The 12173-nt window shown below is 44.3% G+C and overlaps 1 protein-coding gene across 1 annotated transcript; it reads right to left on the bottom strand.

Annotated features, from left to right (window-relative positions):
* Nucleotides 1–286: 286 nt before the first annotated feature.
* Nucleotides 287–11726, bottom strand: LOC112561512 (ankyrin repeat domain-containing protein 50-like). The gene is given in 7 exon segments (XM_025234063.1): nucleotides 287–2410; nucleotides 2413–2545; nucleotides 4345–5046; nucleotides 5048–5179; nucleotides 6005–6232; nucleotides 6630–6814; nucleotides 11006–11726. Coding segments are annotated over 6 exon segments (1560 nt in total). The 5' UTR covers nucleotides 6792–6814; nucleotides 11006–11726; the 3' UTR covers nucleotides 287–2207.
* Nucleotides 11727–12173: the final 447 nt, after the last annotated feature.

The raw sequence follows: 12173 nt of genomic DNA, 5'->3' as shown, positions 1-12173 counted from the left end.
CAGCAGAGGTTCATTAAAATTTTCTGTATTGACAACAGAGGTATCCCAAAATTCAATCATTGCTTTACTGGAAGTCTGTCAAACCCCAGTGTTGTTGAACAGAGCTACAAAAAGTTGGGCAGGTAACAGAGATAGGTCTAAAGCTCAGCCCTGATTGTAGCCTGATAGGCAAAGAGGGACGATGACACCATTCACACATACAGATTGACCAAACTAAGGGTGGGAAGGACAGAGAAATAAATAAATTAAAAAAAAAACCAACAACAAAAACACAGACACAAGAAAATACTAGGTCACATGGAAGACTTTCATTGAGATTCTTAAATTACAAAGGTTTAAATAAATGCTACATCGTCTATTTACACGATTATATATACACATAGATCACAGAAGAGCTTTGAAGATACAACATGTAGGTTGCAAGGCTAACAGATACAAAGTGCATAAGAAGTTAAATTTGATATCTGTTCTTTTTCTAATAACAAACACCTCCAGTTCCGTTATCTTGAACCTGCAGACAAGAACAAAGTTCGTCTGCTGTCAAACTGGCTTTCAAAAAGAGGACTCAGAAAAGGTCTTTGAGGTGGATGAAAGAAAATAAACTCATTTCTGTTTTTCCAGATAAACATCGACTCTCAACTTGGTTACATTGAATTCATTAGCACTTGAAAGAAATCTTTTTGAAATTGTGGTGCTTTGCATTCTCCCTGTGAAAAGTATCAATAGCTCAAAATTCAGTCGCACTTTCCTGTTACACTCAACTCTTTCAGATACTATATGCCAGCTTCAATTTTACATAAAAGGAGAACTTTGTTTTTATATTACAAAAACAATAATAAAAGAAACAAGCAGAATCTCCCAAATCCAAACAAACAAAAAATCACCCCAGACAAATATCAAAACAAAAGCAATCCTCCAAAAAATAAAACACAAAAACGGAACTAGAGTTCTCAGGCTCTGCTATTATGTAACCAGGGTATGGCGATGTTCAGCAGTCCTTATTACCTGCAGGATGATATAAGAACCAACACACACCCATGCAGATACCCCATCAGGCCATTTCTGTGAAGGCAATACCTTGTATTCGCGAACAATGCTTCGTGCTCTTGATCACCTGGTCTCCGGCTTGGCAAGGTGCGGGTCAGGTACAAATCTCACCTAGAAATCAGACCGAACCAAGACTGTGACGCCAATGGTCTACAAACCAGTTACCAACAGGTAAGTTACCTCTCGATATACAATCAGCCTGTCTCTTATCTCGAATTTTCTGTCGCTTTTATTATAAAGAAAAAAAAAATCTGGCACTCTCCTTCTCTAGGCCAGAATGGTGATGAAATACCTACCCCACACTGCCCATTATTTTGTCTGACTGAAGCATATTGTCCTTCGCCCTTCGCACCCTGCCTTTCAGTTCGGGTACAAGTGTTGTGTGGGGGCAATTTGTTCCCTACACGTATGACTCCCTGGCTGTGAAGTAAGGAAAGTGAAGTCCCTGGTTACTCTTGACAGACTGTCAGTGCAGCCACTTGGGGTCAGGAAGGGACTTCGGTGTCTCACAGCAAAACTCAAGCCGATAAAAATCTTGTCGCAGCCTAGTTGCTGTTAGGATATTTATAAAACTGTCAAACTGCTTAGTGAGGCAGTTAACACTTTGTCAGTCCAGGAGGTGGGCAGCAGGCTTTATCAGCTCATTTCGTTACTGTTAAGGTAAAGGTCGTTCTCTAATCTTTGTTGGTCGTTGGGATGTAAAGTGTTAAAGACCACACTTTTCTCGGGGCCAGCTTTTATGTTAGGTCTGTACCTGTCTCCTCTCCCTCGTTGCCTTACCAAACCTCTATGGAGCTACCCATTATCGACAGCTGGGTTGACTGAGGAAAGTTTGCTGCTCTACACGGGTATCGAACCGGCGCGCCTACAACTCCGCTATCCGCTTCCCCTTTTGTTACTAAGGTAAAGGTAAAAGTAGTCTCGCGACCTCTCACTCGTTGTAGACTAAAGCAATGTTAAGTGCAGTAAAACGCGCTCAAAAGACATAAACAAAACAAAAAGGAAGCAGTATATAGATATATCCCGATCCAACGTATAAACAAACTGTCAATAATACTCTCAAGTGTAGTGGGTTTGTTACCGGAAGTCAGCCCCACCAAACAACATGGCGCAGGTTACATTTTCAGATTCGCAGACAACAGTCCTCTACTCGCGATGCATTACACAGGTCTGTCATTCACTTTCAGCTTCGGCACATTCTTTTTATCATGACCGGAAGTCGTGGCCTTGTCCTTGGCCTTTCCTTCCGCCTTCCTGGCAGCAGACGCCATCTTGTTGCTTGACAGTCGTTGCTTGTTGCGCAAGCTTTTCTTGTCCCTGCCTAGGATGATGGCCAGGGAGGAGACTTTATTTCTGGGTTTTTCTTCTTGGGGGTCTCTGGTCGCTGGTATCGCACGGACTGGCGAAAAGACGTGGACTGCTGCTGGGACAGGATGTTCATGATGTGATTGAGATTCCCCAGTATGTGCTGATACTCATCCGCTTTTGAGGTGTCAAGCTTGAACAGAAAAAAAAAAATTGTTTCCTTATTTGACATTGTTACAAAGTCTGCCAAAGAAAGCAAGCAAAGAAAACGGTTCCAAACATTAAAGAAAACAAAGTTTTTAATACATGCCAAGGAAACTGCAGGCACATAACCTTTTATTGCTGTATATATGCACGGTTGAGGTTTGAAAAAAAAAATGCATAAATATGTTTGATGAAAATTTGAAATGTTTAAGATTTTGTTTGTTTGTTTTAAAATTGTTGAAAAATGAACAGGAAGGAAAAAGAGGACCGCATGATGATGACGACAACGACGATAATGATGATGAAGAGGACATCAAGAAGTGCTGCAGTCTCTGTCCCTTCTCTCTCTCTCTGTATTTTACTAATTGCTATACATTAATTAATAATTCACGAAGCCATAGACAGCCTTTCAATAGCCACCCGAACAGAACCGTCTGGTGACTATAGTTCTTTACAATTTTATTAGACCTCGGCAGAATTTTTATTTTATTTTTTAGAAATGCATTTCCCTCCTTACAACCAGCTATAAGTTTAACCCCTAATCCAGACCCTGTAAACAATGAGGATTTATTTCCTGTGAGGTTTGGTCAAACAAGCATCTGACGACAAACACCAGCTGACAATAGACATCGAACATTAACGGCGAGGAGAAAGGTCGATTGTTCACAAAAGACACGTTTGAAGGTTTCCATGGGGAGCCACAACAAACACAAGCAAGCAGGTGAGAGAGTACAAAGGTGTGAGAATGATGGCGGCAGTACTCGCTAGACATCGTGTTTTATGTGGCGACAAGGTGTCTGCAAGAAGACTGAATGTCGGGTCGTTGTATTATCTGGGGCCATGTTGTCGAGTAGTAGTTCTCACTAGCTACATACCATCAGCACTCAGTCCTCAATTTGACTCAACAGAAGCAATCAAACTATTTCTGTAATGCCAACAACATTCTTTTCCAGAACAAAGGGCCTTTAGGAAAATAAATCCGAGTACGATTAACAGACAAATGGAATAACATAAACCAATCTATAATAATAGAAAAAGAAGACAGGAACAGTGTAACATAATGACCCGACAACCAGTATACCACGCCACCACTGCTGACCGCAGGCCTCCTCAACCTCGGAGTAAGAAAAAAAAAACCAACTAGGAAAAACAAAACAAAACAAAAAAAACCCCAACAGCTGGAAGAAGGGAACAAAAGCGATGACCAACATCAAAAAAAAAAAAAACAGCAACAAAAAAAAAAACAACAACAAAAAAAAAAAAACCCACACACAAAAAAAAACCAAAACAAAAACAAAAACCCAGCAACTGGAAGAAGGGAACAAAAGCGATGACCAACATCTGCACAATTACCCGACATCTACCCAACACTCGTAGCATTGTCGTACATCTACCTTAACACTTCCCTCCTTACCTCTTACACCCTCCCCCCACATCATATCTCCCAGGTCCCCATCCCTCTGGGTGGGCAAAGTACAGCCACCCCTGGTCTACAGGGTGAAATGGACTGAACGCCAAGCTGTTCTCTCTGAACATCACCGACAGCAAACTGTTCTGAACGCAAACAAGAAGCACAAGTGTGTGCACAGCACAGTTTGGTTTGTGAAACCAATTTAGTACTTCCCATGAAGCACTGGGACCGACAAGCAGAACCTCGAACCGAAGCGTCACGTGATACTCATGCGGCACCATGTATCACGTGACACTGACGTAGCGAGGAGCTTACCTGACTGTGGCGGAACTCCTGCACGTGCTTGCCCTTGCCGTCCATCTGCAGTAGACTCAAGGTAGACTGCACGATAGACCCTCTGCGGTAGGCAGGGACCTGCCTCGCCTGGCCCAGGGAAAAGTGTTTCTCGCAGGCACCGCCAGGTAGTTGGACGAGGCTTCTACCGTCGAGGATGGCGGAGCCGCGGCCTCGTCCCCGAAAGCAAGCCTCGGAGGAAACGGACGTCGCGATGCGACGAAGTTGTGACCTTGACTTTTGACAACAAATTGACCTTTGCCCTGGTCTTCTCCGGTCCTCATGTCACCGCCCGCAGAAGATGGTCGCCCGTTAGTTTCTTCCGCGATCCCCTCGATGGATAGGGTTGGCAAAGAGGTGGTGGACACGCGTGTGCGCGCAGCCTGTGCTGGTGGCTTGGAGTCGTCGCTGGTGTCACTTGCCGGACATGAGCTGACCACCGAGATCTTGTGCCCTGGCCTGGGAGGTGACGAGCCCGCCAGGTAGCGCACCGCGTTGACCTTGCCTTGGATCTTGGCCAAGTTAACGGCGTTGCGCGTGTGGCGCTCCAGCGCCCTCTGTCGCTCGAACTTGCCGATCTGGGACCACTCACGTGGCGAGCGGAACAGCAGGTCGCCGTGACCCTGCGATGCATGACCCATTGTCCGCAGGTGCGCGGCCACCTCGCGATGGCCCAGGCGCTTGGCGTGCAGGTAGGGCGTCAGGCCGAGCTTGTCCGCCACGTCCACCGACACCCCGAACCTTGCGGTGCATCTCGACCAGGGTGCGCACGAGCTCCAGGTGGCCGCCCATCACTGCGTAGTGCAGGGCCGTGTAGCCGTCTGCATCCTTGTCCCCCAGGTCCACCTCACCAGCCAGTTCCTGGAGTAGGTCTTCAACCTGCAGATGTACATCCGGGGAATTCAACCTGTTCTTAGCATTGGAGTGGGTACAACAACAGTCGTCTGCAGACAAACTACAGTACACTGTCTGAAATGTTCTTTGCAACTATGAATGGCAGAGACAGACGAGGATCTGAACTCAACATTGTTAATAATCACGTGTTTTCATAACAAAAATCTGTTGTATTCTGAATGGTGAGTGCTTTTTTGTATGAGAGAGAGAGAGGGGAGAGAGTGTTTTAAGTCAGTCAGCACATTCCAGACATTCAAGACCTGAGACGGATGGTGTGTTAAGTGTTTTTTGTCAGCAAGAGCTAAGGACTACTACTACCAATGACAGATACTAATAAGGTAAATAAAGTCTTTGCTACTGCTGCTACTGTTACTAGGAAGACAGTAGTGATGAGGGTGATGATAGTGTATTCTGACAGCTGTGTATGTTTACTGTCCACTAAATATTTTCTTTTGCTTTTGAAAATCTTAGTCTTAAAGCAATTACTTGTGTCAAGGCACCGTTACCTTTTATTGATGTTGTTTGTCTGCATGTAAGTTCTGCATGCTTTTCAATCATCAAAGAGATCACTTTTAAAATATCATTGTATAAAAAAATGAAGTGTGACAGAATTTTGAAAACAAATTCGTAAAAAGGATAGAGACATTTCTCTCCTTCCACTGTACACAAGGGCCTGTCAGCTGCAAGTTTACAGTTATTTCTTTTTTCAAAAATTCAAGCGGCAGGGAAGAACTACTCTAGAGATCAACTGCTTAAAAACCAAATATGAAAAAACCCTCGGAAAACTGTCAAACTGACTCACACACACACCTGCTCGTGACAGCCCAGCATGCACGCCCAGTGCAGCACACTCCTGCCACGGGTGGCGTCCTTGAAGAAGGGGTCCGCCCCGCTGCGCATCAGGAGCTGAAACATCTTGCGCCGCTTCTTGGCATCGTCGATGTGCAGGGCGGCGATGAGCACGTTAAAGCCGTAGTCGTTCTTGCTGTTGACGCTGACACTGTGATCCAGGAGGAACTTTGTCCCCTTCACCCTTCCCTGCACAGCAGAAACACCACAGACGAACCCTCAGCCAACAGTCGGCAGCACCTATCGGCACTGGAAACTAGAAAGTTCTCTTAGTCTCTGTGTTAAGGTAAACTGTCTTGGTGGCTTAGAGCTGATTTACTGTCCTTCCAATTTTGTGTGAAGAAGAATAGTGGGTGGGAAGAAAGCGAATAATCAAGCACAACAAACAAACAAACAACAAATAAACAAACAAGCCATCAACAACAATAAACGAACGAAAAGATAAACACTCAAAAAACAAAACTCCTCTTAACATAAAAAGCAAAATACAACTAGCAAACAAGTCAAACCAAACAACAACAACAACAACAACAACAACAACAACAACAACAACAACAACAACAACACAAAAGTTTTGAAGACTCACCTTGAGCACAGCATGAAAGAGGCCGTTGGAGGACGAGAATTTGTGTTTCTGTGCACCACCCAAGAGATCAGCATGCTTGAGGTGCTCTGGGAAGCCATGGCGCTTGTCCTCTTTGCTGGTGCGCAAGGATATTTCGTGTTGCGGGGGAGATAAGGTCACCATTTCTTGCCAGCCTTAGGCCCACGCTGTCGGCACAAAGTGGACGAATTAATAAAAAAGGCATATACCTTTCAATAGTAAGCCCTGTCCATCTTTCAGTCTATTCATCTGTCTATCTATTTATCATGACAGCATCTTGACAAAGACACGAGGTGGCCACAAACCAGACGTTAGCGACTAGAACAGCTCCCATAAAAAAGTTCTTAATAAACGACCCCACAGGAAGCCACAGTGATGTGTAGAATTGTCGTTAGAGCAGAGATCTCACAAACCTCGGTTTGTATGATCACAGGTCAGGGTACAGCCGCTACAAGAAATTGTTTAATCGGGTGTGTGTAAGTGTTGTTGAGCGCCGAACGCCAACGTCCTGTCTCGCGAGTCGCGAGACTAAAGCAGCGATTGGCTGACGTAGACACAGTCTACCTCCTGTCTACGTAGCAAGACGTGATGAAGTGACTGTACAGTCCCCAGCGCTTGTCAGATGTTCACCAATCGACCGACACACAAACAATCAAAGGCTAGAAAAAAAAAACCCACCAACACTCGGGGACAAAAATGTCCGTTCTGGTTCAGCTTTTCTCGCCATGTTTGCCACTCAACTGTGGAGAACGATATGTGTGTGGGAATAGAAAAGGGTAAATAATTTCGTTCCCTCTTGCTATTGTTTGCATCACCGCTTCCTTTAAAAAACAAACCCAGTCACCATAAAAATTTGTTATGCTTCGCAAGGAAATAAAATGAACGACCGATAATCGTTAAAACATTTCGAAAACATCGGAGTGTGACGAAAAGATCGATGAAATCATGTGACCCACCCTCATTCTATTTCTCCCCCCTCCACCCGTTCCCCACATTCTGTAAGTGTCAATGAATCCGCAGGGAACAGCATATTCAGGGGATCATTGGCTGGTATTGGATCAAGCCCCGTGAGTTTGAAGTACACTTCATCATGTTGACTCAAGGGACACCCTCTCCTCGGCGGGTGAATGATTAGGCTTCTCTAATTTGCACACGCAAACGCCGCTTGGGTACGAGAACACTGTCCAGCAACATTGGATCGGTTCAAGATTAGGAGAGTGGGTTGTGTGAATGTCCGATTAAAGTTCGCCATAACATTCCACTATTTAAGTTCCGGCTGACGATAATTCTATTAACTATAGTGATGAGTCTTACATCCGTGTCTTTGTCCAAAGTTAGAGACACCTGCCTAAATCTTATATGATATCTGTTTGTCTGCGTGTCTGATTTTTTAAGTCTGTTAGTCTGTCTTACCCCAGGTAATTTATACGGTTACTTAAGGGAAACACGAGCGCTTAGCGAAAATTGCTAGAAACATACCATAAGATATAACAAAAACATATTCCGGTGATATTGTATGACGATGAGGCACAAGAAATATGTTATTAATGTATCCGTGATTCGGAGGTAACGATAAGGTATCTCCGGTCTACATTAGAGCTTCAGGATGTTCAATACAAGGTCCTGCAGTACCTGTCTTGTCGTGTTCACCACACGACACCGGACCACAGGTGAGAAGTCACTGAGAGATCATGACAGCGATGACAGTCGTCCTCTGATAAACCCCACCTCCCCATATGCTATGAACTTGGCACATGCCACACCCTTCTCAGAAACTCTTGAAAGTCTAGATTTTTATCATTCCACTATCCTTCAAGTCTCACCTGTGTAAAATTCCCAAGGGTGGGGTCTTTTCGTTGAAAGGGAGGAGGACATTCAGTAATGACACAGCTCTCTGCCAATCTTGTCGTCTAATAGTTATTGATCTTCGGTATGGCGGGCTGAACACTAGATCACTATAGAATTCTCTCCACAAGACAAATAAAATGACTTTATCACAGGGGACGGTGTTTACCTAAGACCTGGTTCTATACTTTTGCAACCTTGCTAAGGAGAATAATAGTCTTGTCCATTAGACCATTGTTATTGCAGATCGAGTTACCCTGCCACACCTGGGTTAGAATCCAGTCACGCCCCTAGCGACAAAAATGGCAATATCTTTTCTTAACATAAAAAATAAAGGTTCAGTACTTTTTTCTTCTTTGCGATAGGGTTTTGGTATTGATTTTATTGACATTTTCTCGTTCACATTTGTTGCTGATATACATGAGCACATCGAGCAAGGGTAGACTGCTCGCTCACGGATAGAAGAAAAATAAAAAGGAGAAAGGTATTTACAGGTAAGCCGTCTGTCCACGTGCGCTTGGATGAGACATTGGGCTCTGTTCCGGTCTGGATACCTTAGAGGTCTTTGTGAGTGCAAGAAATCATTGTTGTGCGTGTTTAGACATGCGAGGCCACATCTTGTTGCGTGCACTGGCATAGAGTATTCAGATGGTCCTGTGTCGGTGACAAAGACCTTTGTGGAGCAACTTTCTAAGCTTCGCTTTCTTGCTTGAGGTTACTGGTGCAGTCTTCTCCCCCCTCCACCCCGACACACACCATCCCCTACAGGTTTTCTGAGTGAATGTGTGATTATTACTGAGTGAGAAAGATTGAGAGAGTGTTCACACGAGCTCCAGCTTGTGACATTAGGGAGTTCGCAACAAGCTTGTAAAGAAAGAAACAGAAATGAAGGACCAAAGGGGTAATGAATTATTAATATCATCTTTATATTCTATTTTTGGATTAAGCAGAATTTTAATTACTATTAAAAATACTAACGCAATGACAAATTATAAACTGAAATGCACACACGCACAGGGCTGGTACTGGGCCGTTGTGGGTGTGACTGTGAGCGTGAAATTACGGTCCACGAGTATTTCTTATCTTTTCTGTTTATAATTATACAGCAATTTAACATGTTCATAACTGGCGCAGGTACAACTGCAGTCATGCATGTTTAAAGCCTTTTTATTCGACTTTCAGACAAGAACTGTGACTAGACACCCTGAAAGTATAGTCATTTGCACCTGCCCTTGACAGCGCTCACTTAGTCAAGGTGGTTGTTTTTAGTGTTGAGATCAACAAACAAGGTAACCTGACGCTTGGCGTTGCTAGAAAATCCCTCTGGCATTCTCGCGCATGCCCAAGAAGAAAAAAAAAAAAAAGAGAGAGAGAGAGAAACGCCCCGAGTCCTTGGCTTGCACGAAGCAAGGGAGACTACCGCACGAAACAAGGGAGGCTACTCCCTTGCTGCCATCGATCAGGAAATAATGGGGGAGGTGAGAATGAAGATAAAAGCTTTTCCTTTATCACCAAGCAAGGCCGTCAATGGGTTTTTACGGGTCACAGCGAAGTTAGTGTCGGAGCCCTTTGGTTTCCAATTTAGCAGGTGACCTCTGCTGAACTTTGTCTCACGCCAGGTAAGCGCCCAGCACCTTCCACCCGCACCCCTACCTCCCCGTCACGACTTGCGTAAGAACTGCGCTTAACGACGTGGGCGACACTTTGGTGACCGGCTTTTATACGACACCGCGGATAACAGTGACAACCAGCGCAACAACCTATTGACAGGCAGCCAGTCCATTGTCACTACATCGACTGGCCTCCACGACCAAAGTCGGCAAACCCTTCTCACCTGTCAGTGGCCGTGTGCTCGAGGTGACACACACAGGTATTTGGTCTGTGCATAGCTGATGTGCAGCTCACAAAAACTTCATCAATGTAATTTGTTATAATGTTTCTTTCTTCACCACCTCTACTTCTCCTATTATTAATAATTAATACTAATGTTTACCTGTATTGTGCAATATTCCGGCCAGCAAGCACACTCACTATACACACCACAGTATCCATGATGCAATCACGATTTGTAATTGTGAAAACTTAATAATAATCTAAGGGTTACAAACATCACTGTTTTTGTTTAAAAGAGACAATTTATGCTTTGATGTTAAAATAAACATTTGCACAGACAACTAGACAGTTGAAATAAAAGCTTGCACGGATGACTGGACACACACTAGACAGGGTAAATACAGAATGCTCGCTTCCTGACTAGTTGACTCTGTCTGATGGTCTCATGTATATGCAAACACAGAAAGGACGCACACTCGTACACAGATACCCGAAAGGCACAGGAAGATGAAAAGTAAATCACAGACGACATTGCAGCACTTATAGTGTTCATCTAAGATGCAGTGTTTCCCTTTTGTCTAAGTGCAACCACCCAGCCAGCCAAGCAACCGTCCTAGTGAGCTATTCCCCAATTCCCAGAAACAAAGTTTGCCCGACATTAAAGCTAAAAGCTGATTTACCGTGGTGCGGGGCCGACAAGACGAAGAGGGGACAGTGATTCACAAGTCGAGTGAATTCCTCCTCAGGTGAAGGTCAATCACAAGTGTCCACTGCAGCGACTAATGCCACCAGCAAGGCACACGATTGTGGAAATATTCCTGACTGCTCACAAACAGGTACTTGGAGGTATCGACTATCGAAGCACCCGTACAACAGGTAGGCGACCACCCGATCAGGTTGAGCAGTGAGAGTTGAGCATTCTACTTGCAGTAGGACAGACAGGTAGATGAACAAGTAACACAGACATGCGCGGTGTATCTGCGAGTTTTATGCACCCGACTGATCGGTGGGCGCGGGTACACAGCAGGGGTCGAGTGCCGCCAGACCGGGTACACCGCACAGCTCAAGTGGTATGGCAGGTTGTGAGTCGGGTAGCCGGGTTCAGTGGGTACAAAACACACACACACACACAGATCACAAAGCAGCAACTCTTGTACACATTTCCGCATTCACACAAGTATACAATACACATTTGTACACCCTCTACGCACACCCATCATGTATACCATGCACATTCATAAACACAAGTGTACGCACACCCCTCAACGGAACTTTTAGAATGTAAACTGTCAGCAGCATCACCAACATCACCAACATCACCACTACTCGAGGCTCCTCTTCTACAGCATCTCATCAGTTGTCATCTCCCTTACTCCATCACCGCAACAGGTTGAATAACGAGTCAGGTTTTTACAAACTCTGAAGTTGTCGAATCCACGGTTGTCCAACGAAAGTTTGAGAAGTGGTGTTGTGAGAAGTACCTGCACTTTATTGTCCAAATGTTGGTGCGCATGCGTATGGAGAGCTATAGAAATGTAGAAGTTGTATTCTGAATGTTTATTGTACCATCGACAGTTTGATCGTAGATAACATTTAACAAATACCATAATGAGTCACATCTACTAGAATGTTTTAATACAAAAACGAAGCATTTGCTAAGACAAACTATTTTGACTTTATTAACTTTATAAAGAGGATATACTGTGTGTGCACGCGCTTATGGTCGTGTATTGCTTACGTGAGTTGCATACGCTCACTCATATTTATCCAGATATAGATATATACTCATAAGAAATAAACTTATGTTTTCATGTCCTAAAGCCCACATCAGAGTATTTTCAGTTTCTT

This window comes from Pomacea canaliculata, linkage group LG1, assembly GCF_003073045.1.
Source record: "Pomacea canaliculata isolate SZHN2017 linkage group LG1, ASM307304v1, whole genome shotgun sequence".
Taxonomy (NCBI): domain Eukaryota; kingdom Metazoa; phylum Mollusca; class Gastropoda; order Architaenioglossa; family Ampullariidae; genus Pomacea; species Pomacea canaliculata.
This window is presented reverse-complemented; position numbering and strand designations above follow the sequence as displayed.